The sequence below is a fragment of the Sceloporus occidentalis genome, unplaced genomic scaffold, assembly GCF_023333645.1.
Source record: "Sceloporus occidentalis isolate IW3139 unplaced genomic scaffold, rSceOcc1.0.p SCAF_3, whole genome shotgun sequence".
NCBI lineage: Eukaryota > Metazoa > Chordata > Lepidosauria > Squamata > Phrynosomatidae > Sceloporus > Sceloporus occidentalis.
Genome location: NW_028316983.1, coordinates 20530627 through 20557564, shown reverse-complemented (window position 1 = coordinate 20557564; position 26938 = coordinate 20530627). Strand labels below are relative to the sequence as shown.

The following is a 26938-nucleotide window of genomic DNA, read 5'->3' as shown; positions in this document are numbered from 1 at the left end:
GAAGTGACATCACATCACTTCTGTTCACTATTTTAGGCTGGAGAAGAAGGGTGGAGGATTCTTGCAGGCAGAGGACTGAAGCTGCTTAGTTGGTGTTTCCTTAAGTTTGGGGTCAAAATAAAATCACCCCAGAAATCCATTTTAAAAAAAGTAAGTTCTTGGAGGTTGGTAACTCGGAGGGCAACATAAGTGGGGTTCAGAGACCACATGGCCTGTACATTTCTCATCACATTTCTAAATGTTTCTCCCTATTGAAGGCATGGGTAGGGACTGGAAAGGCACACAAAAAGGCCAAAATGTGTTGATGTGTACAATAGTCAGCTATAAAAAGCAAGAATGTAAGACTTTCCTGATGAAGAAAATAAAGAAAGCACAAACTCAGGGAAGCCAAATGTAAAAAGTCTGAGGAACAGATACCAAAGGTATATCAACTATTTTCAGAATCTAAATGAATCTAAATTCATCTGATCCATGTGGATTCAGGAGACCCTCTGTCTTCACTGTCTCCACCCAGTGTTCTCTTCCCCATCCATGATTTCAGAACCAGATGCAATGGCTGTGAGGGAGGTGGTGGGAAATCTGGATTGGATCTTACTCTCTGAGGCTGGAGTTTGGTAAGAGGAGATTTCCATTTAATCCTAAGAACCCACAAATGACTCCCTGGAACCACAAGATGGCCTACTTAGGCTACATCCTATCCTCATTTACTAGGGAGCAAGACCCATTGAGTTCAATGAGATTTATATCTGATTAGACATATCTACAATTGCACTAACAATTGGGAAGCTAGTTGTAAGGAATTGGCTCATGATTCAATTGAATTATTTCCAGATCTCATACAAGGTGCAAACACTGTTGAACTTCCTGGAAACAGTGATAACAGCAACACTAACATCAACATATTATGGGATTGGAAAATTGCCCAGAAGGTCTAACAGAGTCATATTTAATTTAAAAATGGCATTTATTTCCACTTTTTAAAGGTGAGAAATTTAACTGGAAGGAAAATAAAATGTCTAGCCAAAAGGATAATATTCTTTTACAGAGTACAGCTTTTTTTTTTAAAAAAGCAGCAATATAATAGATGTTAAAATAAAATGTACACCACTAATTAGAAAAGGCACACAAAAAGGCCAAAATGTGTTGATGTAGTTGTGTACAATAGTCAGCTATAAAAGGCAAGAATGTAAGACTTTCCTGATGAAGAAAATAAAGAAAGCACAAACTCAGGGAAGCCAAATGTAAAAAGTTTGAGGAACAGATACCAAAGGTATATCAACTATTTTCAGAATCTAAATGCATCAGAAGTAGAAAACCAGGCAGATAAATTATAGGTCTGTTAGATGACAAAGATGACAATAAATGGGGCAAAATGGTGTGCCATTTTGCACAGATGCTGTTGTTGCTTCGTGCACTGCAGAACCTGGCAGGAGGTTGGATTAGAAGTCCTCCTAGGTCCCTTCCAACTCTATAATTTGATGAATTCTTTGCATCTCTCTTGACTGCAGATGATGATAGGATGCATGACCTCACCTGAACTAGCTTTGAAGTTATAATGGCCTTCACTGAGGCCATCAGGTCTCACAGCCCTGTGATGGGAGTTTGGTTCTCAAACATTTGTACCCCAGATGTTTTGATTTTCAGCTCCCAGAAAGTCCAGTTATCATGCCAATGGACAAATCTAGGAATTTAAGGCTGAAAGATCTGGAGGACCAAAGGATAAGAAACACTATCATAACAAAGGCACATCAAACAGCAAGGATCTGCCATCTGTACTTGGTGGTGCTTTTCCATCTGGGCTTGGACCCTCCTTTCCATGCAGAGAAGCCCACTTCCCTATGAATAAATGCTATAAGCCCTCTGAAGATGTAAAAGTGTCCTCTCTTACACTTGCTGCCTTGCCTGAAGTGGAAAAGGTGACAAAAAGTTAGTGCACACAAATAAGACCTCGTAAGGCTGGTGCCACACTCCACAAGGCTAATGATAGCTTCGTTGTCACTATTCAGGGATGGTGGATCACCAGGTTATTTCTCAAAGGCCTTATGAGTAGTGATTGGAGAAACCCATGTTTTTCTTCTCATTCATTGAGAACGTGATGAGAATTTTTAAAAAAAATATTCGTTCCACAAATCCCCCTTTCAAAAGGTGATTTCTTCTCTCCCTTTCAGCAGCTAGCGAAATATTTATCACAGATTTCTCAAATGACAATAAAAGACAAGTCGAATAATTACGCTAATTACTTTGCATTTCAAACTCAATTACCATGTCAAAAGGAAGTTTGGCAGATGTTTAAAGAACATTCCTATGCTTAAAAAAACCTGAAGGCACACACACAAAAGGGGGAAAAAAGCCCCGTCTCAACAAATAAACTGTAATTGAAGCCCCAACAAGAAATGCTAGAGTTGAGGGGACCCTCAAGGACCATCCAGTCCAACCCCCTTCTGCTATGAAGTAATATATAGGAATACATGGGATCCCAGAGGACATGTAGTCTGACCCCTGTTCAACATCAGGATGGCACTGGAAGATGGGACAAACCAAGGGTTTTCTTGGCATAAAGAGGAGTTTTGCCATGGGCTGCCCCTGATGCTGAGACAGTGTGACCCTCACAGATGAGAAGGAGAGGGTGGTGTGTCAAATGGCAATGCTCTTCTTCCAAGCAGGAATCCTCAAAAAGGGGTGCAATGGCAGGAATTCTGCCATAGATAAAACCTAGCATTCAAAGGGATTGCCAGGGGTCATCCAACTCACCATGAAGGAATACCTAGGAGTTGGAGTTGAAGCTGAGAGCCTGTGACTTGACCAAGTTCAGCCAGTGAATTTCTATGGTGAACTGGGAGGCTAGAGTGTAATCCCAGCTCAGCCATCTAACTCCACAAGATGACATTGGGTAAGTCACACTCTCTCATTCATGGATATTCTGCACTTTCCTTGCCTATTATTATTATTATTATTATTGCATGACCTTAGCATCACCATGGGAGAGGTGCAGAGAGAGAGAGTTGGTCATGCCCTGCTTCTGAGGCTGAGAGAGTGTGACCCTCACAGGACAGAAGAAGGGGCAGGGTGGGATGCAATGGCAGGAATTCTGCCATGATCGATAAAACCTAGCATTCGAAAGGATTCCAAGAGGTCATCCAACCACCACCCCTCTTCTACCATGAAGGAATACCTAGGAGTTGGAGTTGAAGCTGAGAGCATGTGACTTGTCCAAGGTCAGCCAGTGAATTTCTATGGTGAACTGGGAGGCTAAAGTCCTGATCCCAGCTCAGCCTTGTAAATGCTTATGGTTCTGCACTTTGGTTTTGTTTCATTTCAAGAAAGCAACTTTAAATAGTACAGTTACAATTTATTTATTTATTTATTTATTCATTCATTCATTCATTCATTCATTCTATGATTGGTTTGCTTTTGGGCAAGGATGGTTAAGAATGTCCCTGAGGCTGGGACAATATGACTTACCCAGGGATTTACATGGCTGAGCTGGGATTAGCACTCTAATAATAATAATTATTATTATTATTATTATGATTATTATTATTATTATTTCCCAGCTCTTCAGCCAAAAGGCTATCAGAGCAGCTTACAAATTGTTAGATATTTCCCTGCCCTCTCTCTCTGCACCTCTCCCATGGTGATGCTAAGGTCATGCAATAATAATAATAATAATTGGCATGGAGAGTGCACGTTCTCTCAGCCTCAGAGGCAGGGCATGACAAACCTCTCTCTCAAGGTGATGCTAAGGCAAACCTACTTTTATTTTGATATATATATATATATATATATATATATATATATATATGGCAAGGAGAGTTCAAAATATCCATGAATAAGAGAATGTGATGTATCAAAAAATGGGGTTGGATGAGATGATCCAATGCTAAGATTTCACCCTTCTTCTCTTATGTGAGAATTTGAATGGCAGAGCATGGCATAAAGGGCAGAAGGCCTCCCCTTTTGTTCTCTTTTGTTTTTCAAAGCAAAGCTGTGAGTGAGCAAAGTTAGGGGGGGGAAATCACCCTAACAAAGGAAATAGCCTCTGGTAAAACCCAGGATGAATGGTAGCTTTTCTTACGCAAAATACCCAAATCCTGGCCATCCAATTGTCAGCTGAAAGTTTCTTCTCTTCTCTTCATTTGGAAATGATTAAAAATCAAAATTCTTACTTATTGATTGAGAAGTGATCAGAATTTCTTCTCTATAAAATGCTTTCGAAATTTTTGAATTAGACATATTTCTACTAATTTTCGAATTTTGGAGAATATTCTTTACATCCCGACTTATGAGACCTGTTTCCATTATAACTTGCCAAACCCTACTGCATTCAATTCTCTGTACTATCAGCTTTTGTTTTCTTGATTCACTATTGCTTTTGGAGTAGAAAAAGAAAGAGATCTCCATAACCAACAGGGAAGGAAATGAATTTCACTCCTGTTTGTATTTGCCCCTCACATCATGTACCAGCCCGCCGCTCTGTCCTCGCTGTATTTTTATTGTGTTTTTAATCGATGTTTTAATTGTAACTTGTTTAATCCTTTTTTAAGGGGGGGAATTGGGGACACAAATTTGTAAATGCGGATTTTAACGTGCTGTAAGCCGCTTTGATTGTCTTGTCACAGAAAAGCAGGATATAAATAAAAGTTTTATTTATTTATTATTTTAGTATTTTTCTGAATACATTGCAAATACAGTGGTTTCCATGTCAATGCCGTAGTGAATCCACTATGGAGATTTGAAAGGAACTACCAAAATGACCCAACATCTATGCCCAAAATAGATTCAGCAACTGGCCCAAATTCAGATTAAACCCAGAATATTCATCACCCAAATGGGATAAGTGCCACCACTGAGTGTAGTGCAGAGGAATGTTGTCATGGAAAACTTAAGTCAGTAACCTAGACATGAATCGTATTGCCTCAAAGCCCAGATTACAGGTGATGCTAACTGTATTATTAGCAAGTATGTATGTAACTGATGTTGTAGTTGTCTGCCATCAAGTCATATCTGATTTATGATGACCCTAAGGTAAACCTATCACTGGGGTTTCTTGGCAAGATTTATTCAGACAGGGTTTGCTATTGTTTTTCTGGCTGAGGCTGAGAGAGTGTGACTTGCCCAAGATCACCCAGTGGTCAAGCAGAGATTTGAACCCTGGACTCCCAGAATCCCAGTCCAACATTCAAACCATTACGTAATGCTGGCTGCCATGTATGTAATTACTTTCTTTAAAAAAAAATAATAACAAGTGTAGGGATTTTCACCAGAATACAGTACAATGTATTCACTACACTGTGTGAAGGAAGAGGAGGTTTAACCTTTTCTTCCCCACCTGTAATTCTGACCAAAATCATGTTCCCTCAACAAAGCCATTCATGGGGGGGGGGGTCTCACTGACACCATATTCAGCTCTCTACAAACATGGAACCCCAAGACACAGAGGATATCTGCCACTATGTAAAAGAAACTTTATAGAGAAATGTTTACTGCCAGGGGCACCTAAATACAAGCAATCAAAGAGCTACCAGTGTGTGTATTTGAACTATGATTAGTAGCAATATCCTCAAATTAGTAGCTATATCCTCCTAAGTCAACTCACCATCAGTTGACTTAGGAGAGACATTTCACTCTTTTAGAAGGGAGAATGACTTGCAGAAAGGCCAGGGAACTATCAAAAACAGTATTATGGAGGGGGGGGGGGGGTGGCCATCCCAAATATCTATATTGGGACACCAGGAGGGCCAGATTTGGCCCCAACATCTGAGGTTCCCCGCTCCTGTTTTTAAGCCTAAACCCAGAAAATAGTGGGTGGAAGAGATTGCTTAACTGTTTCACCTCTTGTCATTTCCAGTTCAAAACTCCTTCCTTAAATACATATTCTCCCTTATTGCTTTTGCTCAGCCTCAGGGGAAGGCAATGGCAAACCTCCTCTGCATAACTCTTGCCAAGAAAATTCCATAAGTCAGAAACTACTTGAAGTCACACTACCACCACCACAATAACAACATCATGAGTGGGAAAATATAGCTTAGCCATAAAGTTCTTAGGAGAACAAACAGTAAGGACCCTGTCAGATGGGTTTAAAACCCCATCTTACCTTTCCCGAACTCAGTGCTAATTCAGGAAGTGGCTGGGTCCTATCACACATATATCACTACCAAATTGCCAACCAAGGCCATTCTAATAATAATAATAATAATAATAATAATAATAATAAAGATTTATTTCTAGCTCGCCCAATCACAAAGAATCTGGGCAGGTTACAACAATAAAATACATCAAATTACAATAGAGTTTAAAAAAAAATCAAACCTTAGACCTGCCCCCCATTCCCAGTACTAAAACAGAATTAAACAGTAATAGTATAAAAACATTAAAAACATTAACATTCTAGATGCAGCCTAGATCCTGTAAGCCACTTTGGTGGCGATTTTTAGCAGTTGGAAGCTTCTAAAAGGGGCTGCTGAAGCGGCTTATAGGATCCGGGCTGCATCCGGGACGGACCCAGGTGGCAATCTGGTGGCAATTTATGTGTGGTAGGACCTGGCTGCCTCCTAAATTAGCACTGAATTCAGGAAAGGTAAGCCGGGGTTTTGACCCATGCGATAGGGTCCTAGGTCTTGAAAGGATTTATCAATACCTTGTCTAACTTCCACCTCACGGATTATTTTGCTCTTTTTCACAGCCTCCAGAGCATATGTTGCTTTACAGACACTGAAAAACACTCATTTGAAGAAGACAGACCTCTGTCTGACCTCTAGCTTGACACTAACATCAGTAATCTTCAAACTGTATTTAGAAAGTGCAGTTGGCTCACAGATGCTATGATCCAGTCCTATATCATGCCACTAACTGATGCAGTTCCTCCTTTGAAACCATGGGTGGGGAATCTTTGGTTCTCTATCTCTTTTGGACTCCAAATCCCAGAATTTCCAGCCAGTAGCAAGAGTTATAGTGCAAAACATGGAGAGAACCAAACATTCCCCAACCTTTGAAACAGGAATTATAGGATCAGCTAAGAACTTTATCATATGGAAGTAGGTCTCACTCTACTCTGCAAATATGTTCATTCAACAAAAACCCTCCATGTAACAGAGCAAGAAAATATATAAAATTTATAGCCATTCATTTCTCCTGACATTCCCACTTCCTTGTCCTAAATTAATCTTGCTATTTTCTTTCAATCTTGGAAAGAAATGACACTGAAGTAGAAGCAAAGGGGCATTTTTAATTTTGTATCATAGAACACAACGACATTTTAGCAGCCCAAGAAGCTTCTCAACTTGGCATCTCTTGCAGTACCCACACTCTGACTGTGGTAAGGCATTCCACATTTATATTGGTGCCACAAAGAAAGCTCTGTTACCTGTAACCACCATCCTAACTTTATGAAGTATAAAGACATGCAACAGGGCCTCCTCTGTAGACTTCCAGTTTCTGGCAGGTTCATATGAGAGGAGGCAGTCTTTCAGATATACTGGTCCCAGACAATTTAGGGTTTTGTAGATCAAAACCAGGTTTCAGCTTGGAAGCCAGTATAGCTCTTGCAAGACCAGTATTATATGGTTCCTGAAATGTACACCTGACACTAGTTTTGTGTGAGTCTGGTGCATTTTGCACTACCTGAAGCTTCTGGACACTTTTTAAAAGCATCCCCATGAACAGTGCATTGCAGTAGTCTATTTGGGAGGTTACTGAGGCATGAACCATTTGTGGCCAAATATGCCTTTAAAAATGTTTTATTATATTTTTGTACCTGTTCCTTTTTGGTTAAACAATTGTACTTTGAAAAACAGCTTATAAAACACAAAAATAAAGGGCAAGAGGGTGCCATGCTCTGCCTGTTTTATTTAAAAAGTGGAGAAAGTAATTTTTTTAAAAGTGATGTGTTATGTACCTCACTGGAAAGCACAAAAACCTTGAAACCATTAATATTACAACAATGATTCACTTCTTGTTACTTTTTCCTTTTTGATGCTTTTAAAATCCATCTTAAAAAGTGAGATTATAGTATGGGGTTAGGAGGGAATTCCCACTAAATGTTCCAAGGAATTATTTTTGACCCCCAAAGATAAAGGACAGCTGCCAGACTTACCTGGTGAGCCGCGTTGCCACCGGGGAGGCCGTGCTGGCATCATGCTGGGGACTTTGGTCCTCACCACGCCCCAGCATGCTTTGCTGGGGCAGCTGAGGCACGCGATTGGCTACTGAGGGGTCCGGGGAGGGACTACCAGCGGAGAGGCCACTCCTACCTCTCGGAGGACCTCTCGCTGGTTGCTCTTTCTGGTCCTCCAAGGCAGCTGATTGGTGCTGCCTTGGAGGGGGAGGAGCAACATTTGCACAGCTCCTCCTTTAGCCCGGGCCTATATAAGGCCATGTGGCCCAGTGTTCGGGGCCATTTTAGTTCGGCTCCCCGTTCCCCTCCCTCAGGTTGGTGTTTTGCTAGTCACAACCAGGGGTGGCAGCATAGGCCAGGATCTGGGGGGGGAGTGGTCTCCAGGGCTGTGGAGCACTGGAGTGGGAGTCCTTGGGGACCTGGGTACGCTGAGTGGATACGTTGTGGCCATTGCAGGGGTCATAACGTTATTGTGTGGCCTGGTGACTAGGGGCTCATGGAAATACATGCAATCTGCTGGTTGCTAGATGGAGTTACATAGACCCTAGGTCATCCCAACATCAGGCCTGGCCCAGGCCGTTGCGGTTATCGAACAACTGGGGTGTTGTTTGATTTTCCAGATCCTGACCTCATGCTATGTGCCAACCCTATTCTGTTTGCTGCTTGCTTTAATAAAGTTGTGGCCTTTCTTCCAACTATGCTTATGTGTTTATTGTGGCGGTGCCCCTCCCGGGCAATAAAAAAATGCTGCATCTTACACAAGAATCTAATAATTTTGTTGAACATTACATAATTTCCAAAGGAAATTTGTCAAGTCCTTGTTACATCCCACAGGGTAATGTGTTTCAAGTAACATTGCTACTTTTAATGCATTACATTTCAACTCTAGTTATTTATTCCAAATGCATAGGACTCATGTGTAAATTGATTCTGAGTATGAAGTTTCCATTCATCTGCCATGACTCATCCACTATGATTTTGTCAAATTTGTTTGTTATCCACTGGTAATCTCTCGTTTAGACTTCTGTAATGCGCTCTACATGGGGCTACCTTTGTACCAAGTTTGGAAGCTTCAATTAGTTCAAAATGCAGCAGCTAGATTGGTTACCGGAGCATTGAGGTTTGACCATAGGACACCAATATTAAAATCTCTGCACTGACTGCCAATTAGCTTCTGGGCGCAATACAAAGTGTTGGTTATTGCCTTTAAAGCCCTAAATGGCTCGGGCTCAAGTTACTTGTGGGAGCACTTCTCCCTATATAATGCGCCTCGCCCTCTCAGAACATCTGGGAAGAAATCACTAGACTACGTAAATACCAGGCTAGTGACCACTTCCCACAGAGCATTTTCCACTGTGGCCCCCAAGTTGTGGAATGATTTGCCGGAAGAGATCCGTCTCATTACCACCTTGGGTGCTTTCAAGAAGGCACTGAAGACAGATCTCTTCTGGCGAGCCTACCCACCAAACCTGCTGTAAAATTCTCACCTCTGTCAGTATTGTATGTTTTTATGGAGAGCCGACCAGCTGTATTGTATTGATAGTAATGTACTGTATATATATTTTATGCTATGTATTTAATATTGTTGAAATATGTGTTTTTATTGTTGAAATTTGCTGGCTGCTGTAATCCCACCTCGATCTGCAGGGAGAGGCGGGAAATAGAAATATTATTATTATTATTATTATTGACAGGTGAATAAATATTAACAAATATTTTTGCTTACAACAGCAGGGAAGTGCAATGAATGCAAGGGATCAATTTTCTATTTAAGATCCTCTGGAGCCCAATGAATTGCCACAACCCCCAGAAAAGAAAAGAAAATCAGATGTGCCCTTCTGGCTTTGAAAGATTATTATTTTCTTATGTTAAATAGCACAGAAATGAAGAAGAAGCAATTCACTCTTTAAATTTTGCTAGGAAAAGGGTGGTCCAACAAATCTGGACTGGTTGGAAGGCCATGCTTTGTCCACCTCACCTTAGATGTAAGTCAGTGTCAATCCCCAATAGCATTTGATTTGAAGTTTTCCTGCCAACAGAGTCTTGGAAAGGGGCCATTGTGTTTAAGGGCCCTGTTGGATCAGACTAAAGGTCTAACACCTAGACTAGTCCAGCATTCTGTGCCCACAGTAGCCAGCCTCATGCCTTTGGGAAGCTAACAGTAGCACCCTCCTCCTTATGCTCCTCAGCATGTATGAATCCAGAAGCTGCTATTGCTATGAATTTACCAATTTTAATTTATACCCAGAATAAGACTTTTCTTTATTTTCATTATGAATAATGGACATATGGGATTATATTGACAAGCTGGAACATGTCCAGAGGAAGGATGGCTAAGATGATCAAAGGGCTAGAAAACAAGCATTTCACATAAGATATGCAAAGGAATATTCTAGCACTTTGAGACAAAGGTTCAAAATATACTGCAGAAATCATCCTGGTTGAGGCTGCTTTAACTGCCCTGGTTCAGTGCTAGGGAATCCTGGGAATTGTAGTTTATTGTGGTGCCAGAGCTCTCTGACAGAGAAGGCTCAATGTCTCACAAGATTACAGTTCCCAGAATTTCCTAGACTTGAGCCAGGGCAGTTCAAGTGATCTCAAACTGGATGATTTCTGCAGTGTGTTTTGGACCTAACTGAGTGAAACACACTGTAGCATAAGATTTCATAGACATGATCTTTGAAAGTTTGTGTTAAAATGTTTTTACACTCAGTTAGTCTGAAAAGTGTTATAAGATCCCTTTACATACTGATATTCCCAGACTAACATAGGTATCTCTCTGAATTCTACCACTCAGGGTATGCTTAACTTGGAAAAGAGAAAACTAAGGTATAAGCTGCACTGCAGAAATAATGCAATTTGACACTACTTTAATTGCCATGGATCCATCTTATGAAATCCTGGGAATTTTAGCACCAGAGCTTTCTGACAGAGGAGGTTAAATATCTCACTAAACTTCACATCCCAGAATGGTATAGCATTGACCCATGCAGTTAAAGCGGTGTCAACATGTATTATTTCTGCAGAGCAGATTAGACCTGAGATGTGGCATGATAGCCATTTATTAATAGCTAAAGAAATGTCATGTAGAAATTGAATCAAACCATTTTGTGCTCCTCCAGAGATTAAGATACTGACTAATGGAGTCAAATTACAAGAAAAGAAACTCTGCCTAAACATTATGAACACTTTCCTTGCAGTAAGAGCTCTTCTGCAGTAGAACTGACTACCGCAGAAGGAGGTTGTAGATTTTCCTTCTTTGAAGTTCTTTAAACAGAGATTGAACTGGTATCTTTAAGGAGTGCTTTGGTTTTTCATTCCTGCACAGCAGAGGGGTGAACTAGATGGCCCTTGCAGTACCTTCCAGCTCTAAGATTCTATTATTCTATCATTCTAAACTCATTGATTTCTGGTGGATTGTGCTCAGACATAGACAATCTCCAAGGAGAATTATTTTTTTAAAAAGTTGTATCTTGTAATTTGAAGGTAAGGGTTTTTTTTATTATGAACTTTCCAGGCTGTATTGAGGTATGAACACTTTTAAGAACCTCCCTGAAGTCCATCTGAATTTATTACAATGAGCTTTTTACTTCTGCATTTTAATACTGTATTTTTACAAAATTTGGTGTGATTCCAACTCATCAACACTGTTCCATTCTGTTTAGCATACTTATTTTTCAGCCACTAGCCACCTATCCAAAGCAGGAATGAAGGAAATATTTTTTTAAAAGATGTTTTCAAGTGCTTTGAATCAACATACCTGGATTGTTTGACTCTGATAGACTTTGATTACATGAAAATTAAAACTGTAAATTCCTTTTCTTGGTGCTACAAAGACAGACTCCAATGTAAAGAAATTTCCCACATTTACTAGGATCTACAAAATAAAAAGGGAAAATGTGAGTTAGTGCAGTCATTTAGTATTCTGGAAAATAATAGTACTAACTTTCAATAAACACAAGATATATCACCAGGTTTATTCACATCTAAAGTTGAAGTGTGTGCTTTAAAAAAATATCCCTCCCCCCTCAAAATTGTTGTTACTAATATATGGAACATAAAGTGACTATTTGCTGATGCAGAAAATATTTATTTTTAGCAAGATTAAACTGGCCTTGAAATGTCTTTCTAATGCAGAGGCTGTATGCATTTGAATTCAGGGGAAGTCTCTTTGGAATTGCTAGGGCTTCCTTCTGAAATTGTCTGAATATAAGCACACTGCATGGACTTTGTATTCTATGTTCCTTATTTTTCCCCAAAGCTCTTGCTGAGTTTGAAGCACTAGTCGCCTTTCCACAGTGAGTGGGATTACTTGTGTATTTCAAAATCCCTTTGTCACACAGTTCTCAAAGCACTCTGGTGACACAAGCTTTGCTAAAATAACCAAGCAGACACAAAGAGAGCATGCGGAACACCAAGAATCACATCAGCAAAATGTCAGCAGCACAAAGGTGTGATGTTACACCAGCACTACAATGGTGCAATGCAAGACCGCTGGCAATGCAAGATCAAATGCCAGAACCATTGCAAATAAGCAGACTTGGTTAAGGCACACAACTGAGATATCGTGAACTAGGCACTTGTCCTAGAGAGGAAGATACATTGTTGTCCATGGAGCATAGATGTAAATCAGATGGATCCCAAAGTGAAAGAGAGCATCATCATATCTGTACACCCACCACTAAACATACATATGGTATCATCACATGTGTATCTGACCAGTGCAGGTGTATTTGTATGTCCCTCAATCCTTCCACACCTTTTTCAAATTCTGTGCATTTCTTCTAGGCTTGCTATGTGAAATAAGAAACAGGGTCCTTGTACCTTTAATAGTTCTGTAGCCTTAGAGAATCACAATGACAAACCATCTCTAAATATGAAGTTGAAGGTTTTCATGGCTGGCATCCATAGTTTTTTGTATGTTTTTCAGGCTATGTGGCCATGTTTTTGAAGAGTTTATTCCTGATGTTTCACCAGCATCTGTGGCTGGCATCTTCAGAGAATGCTGGCATGGAAAAGAGTTGGATGTATATATATAATGTGTGACCCTGGGTAGGAAGGAGTGATTCCCATGTTAATCTGTGTATTGTTCTGTTGTTGATGGCAGGGGCTCAAGGTGGGAGGATATGCAAAAGAGGATTAGTGTCTGCTAATTGGTGATCATTGTCTGCTGGGAAAGCCCCTGACTCTGGGTGGTTTCTCATTTGCATTTGCCGAGTCCTGATTTTGCTATTTTTCAGGACTGGTAGCCAAACTTTGTTCACTTTAAGGGTTCTCTGAATAAATCTTAAAAAAAAATTATGATAGGCTTGCCATAAGTCAGAATCTGACTTGAAGGCACATAACAACAACAACAGAAAAGAGAATTTCAATAGGTGAGGCTTGTATGACAAGAAAGACCTGCTGACATTCCTTCTTTTATACAATCATTAAAGGAGACTTGATCCATATTTTACCTGAGAACCTTAGGTTCTTTGCATGTATACATCTGTAAAGACATATATTCCAGCATGGCAAGGGATTGGACTGGATGACCCTTGTGGTCTCTTCCAATCCTATGATTCTATAATTCTAGGATTGCAGTCTCCAAGACATGATTCCAGGTGTACATATAATAGTGTTGTTGTGATTTGTTATATTTACATCTCCAAGGAACTCAAATGGTGTGAAGTAAGTCAGGCTGAGAGATAGTGACTGGTACAAAATCACCAAGGGAGCTTTGTCATCAAGTGACAATTTGAACCTAGATCTCCCAAGTCTTAGTCCAGCATATGTGATCATTTCCTACTTTGTATATGGTATTGCTACATGTGAGCCATTTGAGTATTAATTTTTCTAACATTGCTCTATTTTCTTGTGATCTTAGGAATGAAGGTACAATATTTATTCAAAACTTCCAGTTAAACATGGTTTCTCCACTCTGTCATGAAGAGGATGGCTCTGCATTTAGCTGCCCTTTCTGTTAAAGTGGAATGCCTATTTGTATCACAGTGTGACATCTGCATGAGACCAAGCAAAGGGATCTTCTGAATCAAAGTGAATAATTATCATGTAGGGGGTCTATGGGTATATTCATAAAGAAAGGGGCATAGTCCTTTGGTATTTGTTTCAGACATCTATTCTGGCTGTATTCTGTATTCTGTAGCTGACTGTGGGAATCCCATATACTAGGCTGGTTTGTTAGAACAAATAGGTACAATCCACAGAAGGTCAGGCTTGTTTAAGCACTATTGATTTTAATGGAATTTATTCCTCAGTCCTAAACACAGCCCTTAAAAATTAGCCTCATTGATTTTAAGAGGAAGTATGCTTTCCAATAAATGCCTTGCAGCTGCGTTCTTTAACTAAACAATCAAGTCTATTGATTTCTATGAGTCTCAAGCACACCTTACCCTAATCAAGGAATTGCTTTTGATCTTTATACCCCTTAATTCCTTGGGTCCTGTTTAACGTAGGGAACATTTGCTTCCTTCAGTGCCTTCCCATACCCTTATAGCCACAAATGAAACTCTGCTTTTTATTCAGATGTGAAGTGTATCCACACTACAGAAATAGCAATGTGATACAACTTTAATAGCCATGACTCCTTCCTATGGAATCCTGGGATCTGCAGTTTTGTGAAGCACTTTGAATTCTCTACTGTGGTTGTCAAGAAATGCAACATGGGATATGCAGTTATAGAAATAAAATATGTATGTGAGAAGCAAAATGACTAAGCATGTATAGACAGAGAAATCACACAGGTGTAAAAGGTGATCTAATTTGGAAGTCTTGGAAACCAAGGACAAATTTTGGAATGAATATTGGCAACACCTGAGACTTGTTTCATGGACAAGATAATCAGATCATATTCATGGGTTGGACTTGAGTCTGGGGTGAACAAAGTCAACCAATCATGTGAATGTACACACCCAGTGGGTGGCACCTAACAATAGCCATAATAATTGCCAGTTTTGTTAATGTGATGCTGGCTGGTTGTTGTGGATGGTTGTGATTGATTGGTAGAATTGTGGTAGGATAGTTGGGCATATTCTGAGAGCAAGAATTGTAACTGTATATAGTGTATAGTAGAATAAAATAGTACTTTTGTTTAAGACTACAAAGTCGTTTGGTGTCTTAAGTGAAAACAACAAGAGTCAGCAAATCCTGATGGTGTTGGAGACATCAGAAGAAGAAGAGTGAGAAAGCCTGAAGAGGTTTGTCAGGGTCTTCAGCTTATTCTCAGAAACTCTGCTGCTTTGGAAGAAAGCAATAACCACTGGCCAAAACTGGTCAGCTCAGCTTCATTAACTTGGTGGTGAGTTACAGCCTGAGGTGAAGTGCAACAACTCCCATCATCCCTGACAGTGGTCTCTTGAGATAACAGCTTTAGATTTCTCTGGGCATAGAATCTTACTATCTCAGAAGACTACAAATTCCAAGATTCCACAGGATAGGGCCACTCAATAAAATAGTACCAGAGTGCTATAACTGTGTGGTGTGAACACACCAAAATTCTCACAAGGCACACAGAAGGGCCCTTTGAGGTTTTAAGACCCACTCTTCTAAGAGTGCTCTTCTACAGATGGATTTACTATCTTCTTCTCTCACTCTCCATCAGCAAATGATTTTTTTTTTTTTTACTTCAATAGATTCTGGATTTGGTAGATGTTGTGACTGGTGTTCTCCTGAAGACCTGGTTTAGAGTGTTTCATTTTTCTTGTAGATTTTGTTGGGTATTATTGTTATCATCATTGTGCAATGCACACTGTTGTTTCAGGTGCCTGTTAATTAGGATAGGAAAGCAGGGAGAAAGGGAAGACATGATTTTAACTGCAGGGTTTCTGACACAACATCTGTCTAGCGCACACACAAATACACAGAGAGAGAGAAGGCTCCCACAGCTGACTATAGTCTTTTCTGGCTAGCTTTTCCATACTCCATGATCAAGGCATTCTTCTTAAGAGTTAATCACATGGAAGGAATTTCTCTTAATTTCGAATGAAAAGGAAGTGAGGTCAGAACGAATTTACGCAAATTCAAATTGTGTTCGAATTGACTTCCCATTGCCCAAAAATAGCTTGCCATTGCCCCAAATTGCATGTGATCACCTCTCACACAATAACGTGAAACCCCATGATTGCATTCGGATTGACTTCCCATTGCCCGATATTGCGTGTGGTAGTCTATCATGCAATAACACGAAACCCCATGATTGCGTTTGGATTGCCATTGGATTATATTTCCAATTTCCCTTTTCTGATAACGTCCTTAGTCAAGCTACTTTACTGGATCATGACTGGATGTCATCAGTATATTTAGGGTGGTAGAATTAAAATGCATTAACACCAGACTAGCTTTGGGATCTTTGATCTGGTTTCAATAAGAGGATTTGTGATTCAACCTAGGAAGAAAAAGAGATGGGCCCTTAATGAAAGGTAGGGACCCTTACTGGGCCTTTAATGAAAAGTACGGGCCTTGAAAGGATAAGTACAAAAGGCTCTCTCCTCTGGCCCTTGTAATTCTAGCACTGCATAATGTCTACTCACCTGCCATTTTTGGCTGGAAGAAAATTATTCTTAAAAAAGGCCCTGTTTTCAGAGATTTCTCCAAATGTTTCTGTTTACCCTATTAGGATTTGGAATCCAGAATCTTATATTGCCTTACTTTTAAAAAGAGATAAATGACTCCATGCCAAAAGCCATCCTGTTTTGTCCCATGTGAGAGTACCTATGCATAAATAATAAAATTTAGGGTATTTGCATCAAACTGGATTGTTTTAAACTAGAAAGGGTTTAATTCCTAAATGAAGATGCACTTGAGTCCCACTGCCACAGTGCCAGAGGTTTTTGGCCTGAAACTTGCAGAATCTCCCAGCCGGGGACCTGTCATGCCCATATTTCAGCAACAACTTCAGGATCTTAGGACTTATTTCCCTCTCTCTGCTTTTTAAAATTTCTGATAACGAAGTCTTTGTTTAAAATCTCATGCCATGAACAGCCCTGGAGTTTCTTTAAAAAACAGTCAGATAAGTAAAGTTGAGACATTAATTGCATGTCTGTCCCCTCACCTTCTTATCTTCTTTTGTGAACAAAACTCTCTTTTACATTTTGCTTATGATTTATCTTAATTCCAAACAAAAGAAGCAATGAAAATTGCTTTATTTGGGGGTGGTACAAACAGGGTGTGTGTGTGTCAGTCTTGCTCTCTCTGAACAGTTTTCTTTCATTTCAGATTTTTTTTTCATCCCTGTTAATGAAGGGATATGTGAATTGTGGTAATCAGAAATGGACTGAACCAGTCTACACTAACCAAACTCAATGAGAGCTTTTTTCCCTCTCCCATCATGAAGAGGGCTGTGTTCTACCTGCCTGTTCTGCAGATGCTCAAAATGAAGAGCTTGTCAGGGGGAAAAGACTTGCAAGAAATAAGCCATCAAGGACTTTTCCTGCCTCATCTAACAAATCTGCCAGTGTTTCTTTTTATACATATATATATATATATATATATATAGTTCTTTACAGTGAATTTATGAACAAAGCTGAAATTTGAGAAAGTTTTTATCAAAAGATGTAAAGATGGACTAAAGAAAATTCTCACCTATTCTCAGTTGGATCCAAGACCCAGCTTTTTTTATTATAACAGTAATCAAACAGAAACAATAGTCCCTATGACACTAAGATGCCACTTGCCAACCTGCAGACTTTGATCAGTTTATTTTTCAATCTGTTTGTTCTGAGAGTCTGTATATACATTTAGGGTTCCTATCATCTGTACCAGACATGAGTGAGTGGGTGGATTATGAATTTTGGTAAATTCTCCAAAAACGACCCAAATAAAATTATCATAATGTTTGAAATTCTCCCCTTGAATTCCTAGGTAATAGCATGTCTTGTTTTTCTTTTTGTTTTGTTTTGTTTTGTTTTAGTATTATCTATGACTCTTGTGGCTTAACCATGTACCCCCTCACTTTAAAAATTTCACCTTTTCTCAAACTGTGTACATGTAAATACACTGAGGCTGTGTGTATGATATTGTAATTTAAAGGTATAATTTACTAGTTATTTTGTGGCAGACCTATTACCATGATGTTCAGTGATATACAGGAATTATGATTAATGAGTAACATTAGTATAAAAATCATTGCTAAAGATTCTGTATGCTGTGGAAAGGGAGGAGGTCAATGGTGGGGCAGTGACAACATGAGTTACCACATCAGGTGACAGCAACCCTAGTGACGCCACTGCACCATAGATGGATTTGTGTACATCTATTCCTCTGCTGTGGCCTCCTTCTTTTGTCTCCCTTGGTCAAAAATCCAATCCTATTCCCATTTACTTGGGAGCCAGTCCCATTGAACTCAGTGGGTTTTACTTCCAAATAGGCATGTATAGAATTGTGCTGTCAATATGCCATACCAGTTTAATATTTCATAACATATAATTACTAAGAAACTAAGCTAAGGATCAGCCAGTGCTTGGTTTTGGTCTCACCTCTGCTACAAACTCATCAGGTAAACCCAGGCAAACTACACCTTCCCATTTGCAGTGTGAGGATGATAATACCAACTTGCCCTGCAGAGACATTGTCAGGATAATATCTGCAAAGTGGTTTCATCCTCCCAAAGCTTAGCCTACTCTTTTCTATTTTACTTCTTTTTTGCATGAATTTATAATTGATGCAATTTTGTTGTAATTGCATTTTATGATTATATGATCATTTCTAGAGTCTCCTACTGTGTACTGCCTTCTTGTATTTTGATAAAAAAAATCCACTTGTAAATGTAAAAATCTTTAATTAATTAGTAAATTAAAAGTAATGTTTAATTTGCAATACTACAATTCTTCTGCATGACAGTGCTGGTTAGCTAACGAACTGTTCAGCATATACTTATGCAATAATAATAATAATAATAATAACAATATGGCACATCATTTGCACTTGAGTCTGAGGCCCTATCTGTACAGAATCTTATATGGAAGGCTGAAAATGTGTTGTGCACTGAAAGCTAACATGCTATGCTAGAAGGTCCACTGATGTGATATAGTACAAAGCAGCTTCATCACATTATGTAATCTGCAAAAGTCCAGAGGAAATCCTTGCAGGTATTCTACCTTGATCATTCTTGGGAAGCAGCTCGCATTTTAGACAGAAAAATTTACTGTGAGGTGACACAATACAGGTGAAAATGATCAGTGATTCATCTCTCCTTTATTGCACTTCAGTCTTAATCTTATTTGCATCTTTTCATTGGAAAGTCAGTGGATCTTACTACTGGGTGGATCTTATTTCTAAGTAGGCATTAATTGAGTTGCACTGTAAGGCACAGTTACTACTGCAAGCTAACAAAGGAAATTAATAGGACTTCTGTGCAAAGACATGTGTTTTCAGATTTGTTCATGTGGGGATTGATTGCTGTCAGTGGGAGAAAGAAGTATGTTTTACTTGCAGGAATCAGTGTATATTGACTTCTCTTGTTCAGAGTGCAATTTCTTGTGAAGACAAGACATATGAATGCAGATAAGTGGGTTGTTTCTCACAGGAACAAAGGACATTAAGGAAGTAGTAGGAAGAGAAGCAATTAGTTATGTTTCAATTTTTCTGATGCACAGCTGGTGGAGGAATTTTTTTAAAAAAATTCAAGACTTGTAATATGTGCCTGAAGGGGAAGGCTTGTATTATGTCCTTCACTCTATCCCCATAGATACAGGCAGCTGTATGATGCTTCAGCCATTTCCAAGTCTCTTACACATCCACCTGTCTCCTGGCCTCTCGGAAAGGTTAATGGTAGTGTGACTGAGTGAGTGACAAGATTCCCAGAACTCTTCCTAGTCACAAGGGAGATTAAAGATCCATCAATCTCTCTGAGAATATACTTTGAAAGACTAAAAAGTAACTTATGGGGCTTAATGAAACCATCTGGCTAATATTTGCAAAGGCAGGCTCCTCTAACTGCTCTCATGTGTAATGAGAAGGAGGGGGTGATAGGAGAAAATAGCTGATGGTAGAGTTCTACACAGTTCCCAAGAAGACACATCCATTTCAAATTGGAGCTGACACGACATAATTGCAGCACCGCTCTCTCCACTCACCCCACACTGCTACACATGGGTCCAATCCAGCCAAAACCGTATCTTTAGAAATTTCCTGTACTTCAGTGGCAAGAACTAACACACATTCTTAAAATTTCCATTGAAGTAAATTGACTTTTGTACACTAGATGGAGTATATTTTATTTCCTCTGCTGGAAAAGTGATCATTCATATTACAAAAGACTTATTTAAAATGATTGTGAATAGCCTTGGTTGGGTGAGAAAATGAATCACTGTTTCTTTATTTGTTCATAAAAATAATTTTTGATGTCTGTCCCTGAAGGTTAGGATGAATGGGCAGAGATAAGAGAAGTCTTTCCTATACTGAAAAAAATTCTGCAGTGGTCTAATGAAGGTGTGATGTGTTCTTCACAAGAAAATGTCTTTTTACCTATCAACTAGTGTTAGCATGTCTTTGTTTGCTAACTGCACTCATGTTATATCCACACCTTTATTGTTGCCATTGTAACTGCTCCACAATAAGTAGATGGTGTAATGTGAGATGCATTTGAATTCCACTTAGGAAAGTGGGCACCTTATAATGTGATAAAAGGTTTGAAGTGCTAGGAAAAGATGAGTGCAAACCAAATAGAAATCTTCCAGGGAGTTAGAAATTATTGTTGCACATTGTGCTCTCATCCCCATCACAGCTTGGAATGTTAAACTCTTTCCCTACAGAGATGTGAATCATCTCTGAAAGACTGCAATCTCTTGCATAGTCATTTTGTAACACCCACGTGAACTCAAGGGACCTGAGTCTGGGTAAATATTCTCAAGAGTAGGCTGAAAGGGTAAAGAAACAATATAACTCCTATATTCTCCCACTGCCACAGATTCCAATAACGTCCAGTCACCTAAATGAGCAGCAGCATCCTTTCTTAATCCCAGATATCACGAACTTGATTTAAAATAATTAGAAAGTAGACTAGTTGGAATGTAGGTGTTAGACACACATCATTTCTATGGCTGAAACTTAAATAACCCACTGTGAGCTTCTAGTATAGAGTGGAATAGCAGAAATCAAAATCTGTAAGTAACAAAACAAGTAGTTGAGATCTCAAAGCAAAGCCCTCGACCCACTTCTGTGTACAGGCTTATGGTTAATTCAGCCCCAAGAGAGTGGTGGGCTTTTTTTAAAAAAGAAAGAAAGAAAGAAAAGAGCACATTGACCAAGTGTTTCCACCACGGTTTTGTAAGTTTCACCCCCTCACCTTCAAAGCAGCAGGAAAGAGTTCACAGATCAGCTCCCACTTGTTGATTCATCCCTTCTCCCCTGAACTGGTCTTAACCAGCTTCCTCCCTACCTGTCACTTCAAATCTTGTCGATAAGTTAGAATGGCAATAATAGTAGTAATATTAATAGTAATAATCAGCCTGGCATCCTTCCAAGGTTTCTAAAATGAGTACCCAGCTTGTTGGGGGCAATTACTTGGCTTAGCTTCATCCTTTTTCACTTGCTGCACATACTCCTGGAACTGCCTCCCTGAACATCTACAGACTGTCTCTTCTCTTACTAGGCTTAAATCTGAATTAAAGACTTTCTTGTTCTCTAATGCATTTGGAAGCGTATTTTAATATTGTTTTACAATTTTATATTTGATTGTATGTAGTTGCTGTTTTTGCAGTTTGTATTGTAACTGCATAACTTGCTTTTTGCACACTTTATATTTTATGGCTTTTATATTTTACACCATTGGCAACAGGTGACGTGCTGTTTTGACGGTGTCTGTAAAGTGCCATGTGAATTTATGCCTCTGTAATAATAATAATAATAATAATAATAATAATACAATTGTAAACCACTTAGAGCCTGCTTAGTGTGGTAGGAAGCAGTGTATAAATGTTGCTTTATCATTTTATATTTGATTCTATGCGTTCGTTGTTTTTGCAGTTTGGGTTGTAACTGCATAACTTGCTCAATTTAGGACAGTTTCTACTGTATGGCTTTTAGATTGCACACCATTGGCAACAGGTTATGGTGCCTGTAAAGTGCCATGCCAATTTATGGTGCCATATAAATAAACATTAATAACAACAACAACAATAATAATATTGTAAACCGCTTAGAGACTGCTTAGTGTGGTATAAAGTGGTATATAAATGAAGATGCTCTTTATGAAGTCGTTCATGGCCGGCCTCTATAGTTGTTTTTTGTGGGTTTTTTGAGTTAGGTGGCCATGTTCTAGAAGAGTTTGTCCCTGGCTGGCAGCTTCGGAGAAGCTGCTATTGTTACTGTTCATCATCATCACCATGAATGAATGAAAAGGAATAAAACAAACCAGTTTCCTTTTCTGCCAGAAAATAATTCAAAGGCCCTTCCTTCCCAAAGGGAAGAGGCACTTCTTCCATTTACCTGATCGAAGTAGATGATCCTGGTCTTGTTGCTCATCTCGGAGGGCTCGTGGTTGGTACTCCTGACCGCCGAGAAGGCAACCTTGGAGTTGGCTGCTCGCACGGAGATCCCCAGGGGCGAGGACGAGGAGCCCTTGGTGTCGGTGGCCGGGTTGGAATCGCAGACCACCAAGCATTTCCCTTCCAGGACGATAGGCTCTGTATCATTTTGCGAAAAGATGGGCAGCGCCAAGGCCAAGAGGACGGTCAGCACCAGGGACAGCGCTCTGGTCGAAACGCCCATGGTTCAGCACCAAAGGAGGCGGACAGCGACCGGGAGGCAATCAAAGACACAGAGCAGCAGCAGAAGCAGCAGCCAAAGGGACCCAACTCACTCTCTGGCACACCAACACACCAACGGCTGCCAACGCATCAGCCAGAGCTGCTCTTCTCCTGCGCCTTTCCAGCATTCCCAGAGACAAACAGAGAAGGGGAAAGTCCTGGCTTTGGTGTGTGCCTCTCTTGTTTCTTTTTTCTCCCCCCACCAAAAAGAAAGAGAGAGCGATCCTCTTGCCCAAGGCAGGGCTTCCCAGTGACCTCTTCTTCGCCCTCCACCCCCCTCACCCACCCACCCCTCCACATCCAAGGATATCAAGGCGAGCTTGGGCTGGGGGAGATGCCCTCAAGTGACTTTCAGAGATGGGTGACAGCAGTTGAGAGAAGAGGATCAGGAAGCAAGGAGGACCTTGGACCTGGCGGCGAGGGGCTCCATCCCGGATAGCTCTTCTGGTCCTGCAAAGGAAGAGCCTTGTCTTGAGAGCAGGAGGAGGGCGCCCTCCAGGTTGGCACCAGAGCGGACACGGAGGCTCTGCTTCCTTGGCCAGGATGCTGGGCAAAGGAGGAGTGCCCTGGCTCTTCCCCACAATCCATCCCCCAGCGTCATGGCACACAGAAGCCCGCCCAGCCCATCTCTCTCTCTCTCTCTCTCTCTCTCTCTCTCTCTGCTTTCCCTCTCTCTGAATCGCGAAGAAGTCCGCCTGGCTATGAGAAACTCCTGCGCAAACCTCCACGAGCAGCAACTTTTCTCTCAAATGGTTTTGAAAGATCGGGGAGCGGGAAGGTTTAGCTTCCAGGGAAGCCGTTCCAGGTCTGTTCTTCTGTTGCATGTGTGTGTCTGCGTCTCAACCCAATAGGTCCACGAGATCATTGGGGAAAGACACAAAAGCCGGCCCTATTAACCCTTTCCGACTAGCCAGCGCTGGAGAAGGCTTGCGAGCAGCTAGGGATGTTTAGCCTGGAGAACGGGAGGTTCAGAGGTGATATGATAGCCCTGTTTCAATATCTGAAGGGATGTCATATTGAGGAGGGAGCAAGCTTGTTTTCTGCTGTTCCAGGGAACAGGACCCGAAACAATGCTACAGGAAAAGAGATTCCACCTCAAAATTAGGAGGAACTTCTTGACAAGTAAGGGCTGTTTGACAGTGAACATACTCTCTCAGAGAACGGTGGAGTCTCCTTACTTGGAGGTCTTTAAGCAGAGGCTAGATGAGCATCTGTCGGGGATGCTTTGATTGTGAATTCCTGCATGGCAGCGGATTGGACTAGATGGCCCTTGTGGTCTCTTCCAACTCTATGAGTCTATGAGAAGGGCTCTAAAAGGCATAAGATGCGACACACACACACACATACACACACCTAGCCTCTTTACAAGGAGAGAGCCTGCCTTGAGGCGCTCCCTGATGGAACACCACCCCCGAGCATTCTCTGATTCAAGGAAAAGGTCTGTGGTTTACATTCTTTCTGTCCAAGATCCTCCCAGCCATTGACATTATTATTATTATTTGCAAGTTTGACCGTGCTCTTCTTCCCTCCCACAGGGCCTGGGAGGCTGCCTGCCTCATCCTCCTGTCCTGGGCTTTTTCTCCCTCCCAACAGAAGAAGGGGAAAGCCAAGCCCATGAATTGGACAGTTTGGAAGGGTGCACGCCATCTTCCTCCTCCTCCTCCTGTCATAGAATCAGAGCTGAATTTTCTTTTTTCTTTTTTTAACTAGAATCACAGAATCATAGAGTTGGAAGAGACCCCAAGGGCCATCCAGTCCAATCTGCTGCCATGCAGGAATTCACAATCAAAGCACCGCCCAACAAATTGCCAGCCAGCCTCCGTTTAAAATCCGCCAAAAAAGGAGATACCACCACAGTCCATGGAATGTGGGCTTTTTCACCCAGCAGGAGGAAGAACAAGCCAAGCCCAGGAATGGATCAGTTTGGAAAGTACATGCCTCCTCCTCCTCCTCCTCCTCCTCCTGTCCTGGGCTTTTTCTTCTTCCCAGCAGAAGCAGGGGGAGGGAGAGAGCCATGCCCAGGAACGGAGCAGTTTGGAAAGGTGGGAGCCATCCTCTTCCTCCTTCTCCTCCCTCTGTCTCTGCCTCTTCCTCTTCTGCTTCCTCCTTCTGTCCTGGGCTTATTCTCCTTTCTGGCAGGAGATGAAGAAGCTAAGCCCAGGAAAGATGCAGTTTGGAAAGGCAAGTGCACCATCCTCCTCCTCCTCCTCTTCTTCCTTCTCCTGACTTGGGCTCCCCCCCCCCCCTTTCCATCTCCTTCAAACTCTTTTTAAGGTAGTTCCCCCATTTGATCAACTTGTATTCTATGTAACAAATTCCTTAGCCATTCCACAGCACATGGAACATAATTCTTTGCCCAGCCATCCTCTCACAGTGGCTTCTAGTTTGCTAATATCAACAGCCAAGAACTTGCCTGCTCTTGTTTCTGTCATCGACCTTTCCTAGTTTTCTGATGAGCTCATTTTCTGTAGACTTCCAGATAGGCCTTCACCAAGGATTAGAATCCAACCCAATCAGAGACTTTCTGTCTCAGTCTCAATCTGTTCCTCACTATTAATGAGAAGGAGAAGAATCACCATTGTTATCTCCAGTCTGTGGAATTCACAGTCTAGTGAACAGCTTTGCTCTAGTCATAAATAGCTCTTGGAGCCTGAATGTTAAGCTGAAACCCTGTGCACATATACATGGAATGAAAGCACGCTCCCATTAGTTCAACGGAAATAGTAAAAAGTAGATAGTGATAGGATCAGGCTGTACAAAACAAAGATTTCAAAGACATAGATGCGTTAGTCTGTAGAATCCATATGTAGAGAGATCTTGTAGCACCTTTGAGACTAACTGAAAGAAAAAGTTGGCAGCATGAGATTTTGTAGACTTCAGTCTACTTCCTCAGTAGCATTCCTTCCAAATGCAACTGAGGAAGTAGACTGAAGTCTATGAAACCTCATGCTGCCAACTTCTTTCTTTTAGTCTCAAAGGTGCTACATCAGCGGTTCCGAACCTGTGGGTCAGGGCCCCTTTGGGGGTTGAATGACCCTTTAATAGGGGTCACCTAAGACCATCAGAAAGCACATATTTGCATATAGCAATGAAAATAATTTTATGGGTAGGGTTCACCACAACATGAGGAACTATAATAAAGGGTCACGGCATTAGGAAGGTTGAGAACCACTGTGCTACATGATCTCTCTACAAAAAAAGCACACACACATTTATGTTCTGTGATATACAATTCGGCAACTAAAATCCATTACATCATTGTGTAGTATACCCTCTATCCCATTACTACCACAATAAATTTATCCATTACTTTATCACAACAAAGTAACATAATTACCCTATTTCTGTATGTGAAGGTTTATTTTGTCTTCCTGGCATGTTTGTATTGCAGAGAATTACAGGACACAGCTCCCCAACCAGCACTAGAAAATACATCTTTTGAACTATTATTATTATTATTATTATTATTATTATTATTATGCTTTATTTATATAGCACTGTAGATTTGCACAATTCCAAGAATCCCCTAACTCCAGGATTCTGGGTTTTGTAGCCTATAAGAGGACAGCCACAACTCATAGGAAATTGCCATAGCCACCTTAACATTTGATAGAGAATTTTTATTGTAGTTGAGGGTCCAAAGCACATGCAGAAATAATCTACTTTGAGACTGTCCTGGTTCAATGCTAGGGAATCCTGGGAATTGTGGTTTATTGTGGCACTAGAGTTCTCTGACAGAGGAGGCTAAATGTCTCACAAAACTCTGGTGCCCAGAATTCCATATCACTGAGCAGTTAAAAAGGTCTCAAACTGGATTATTTCTACAGGGTGTTTTGGACCTAAATTGAACTGCCCAGTTTCAAGTCAAAACATCAAAATTACAAGGAAAGGCTGTTAGAAAGAGAAACAAAAACATTGCAGTAATTAGAAAATCATGGTAGATGCCTCCAAATTTGTCAGAGTATTTTCTTTTTTCTTTTTGATTGCTGTTTAAAACCCACCAAACAGTTTCAAGCTGAAATTCCAAAGAGTGGCTTCTTAATAGCAAAAGGGGTGGGATGTGGGATGCCAAGACTCTTTG

The 26938-nt window shown here is 40.6% G+C and overlaps 1 protein-coding gene across 1 annotated transcript in view; it reads right to left on the bottom strand.

The window, feature by feature from the left end:
- CBLN4 (cerebellin 4 precursor) overlaps nucleotides 1-23122 on the bottom strand; it is a 29534-nt gene extending 6412 nt beyond the window's left edge. The window contains exons 1-2 of the mRNA XM_089518493.1: nucleotides 22538-23122; nucleotides 11874-11990 (exon numbers count right to left, since the gene is read on the bottom strand). Coding sequence (XP_089374619.1) covers nucleotides 11874-11990; nucleotides 22538-22819 — 399 coding nt within the window. The 5' untranslated portion in view covers nucleotides 22820-23122. The remainder of the gene's footprint in view (nucleotides 1-11873; nucleotides 11991-22537) is intronic.
- Nucleotides 23123-26938: the final 3816 nt, after the last annotated feature.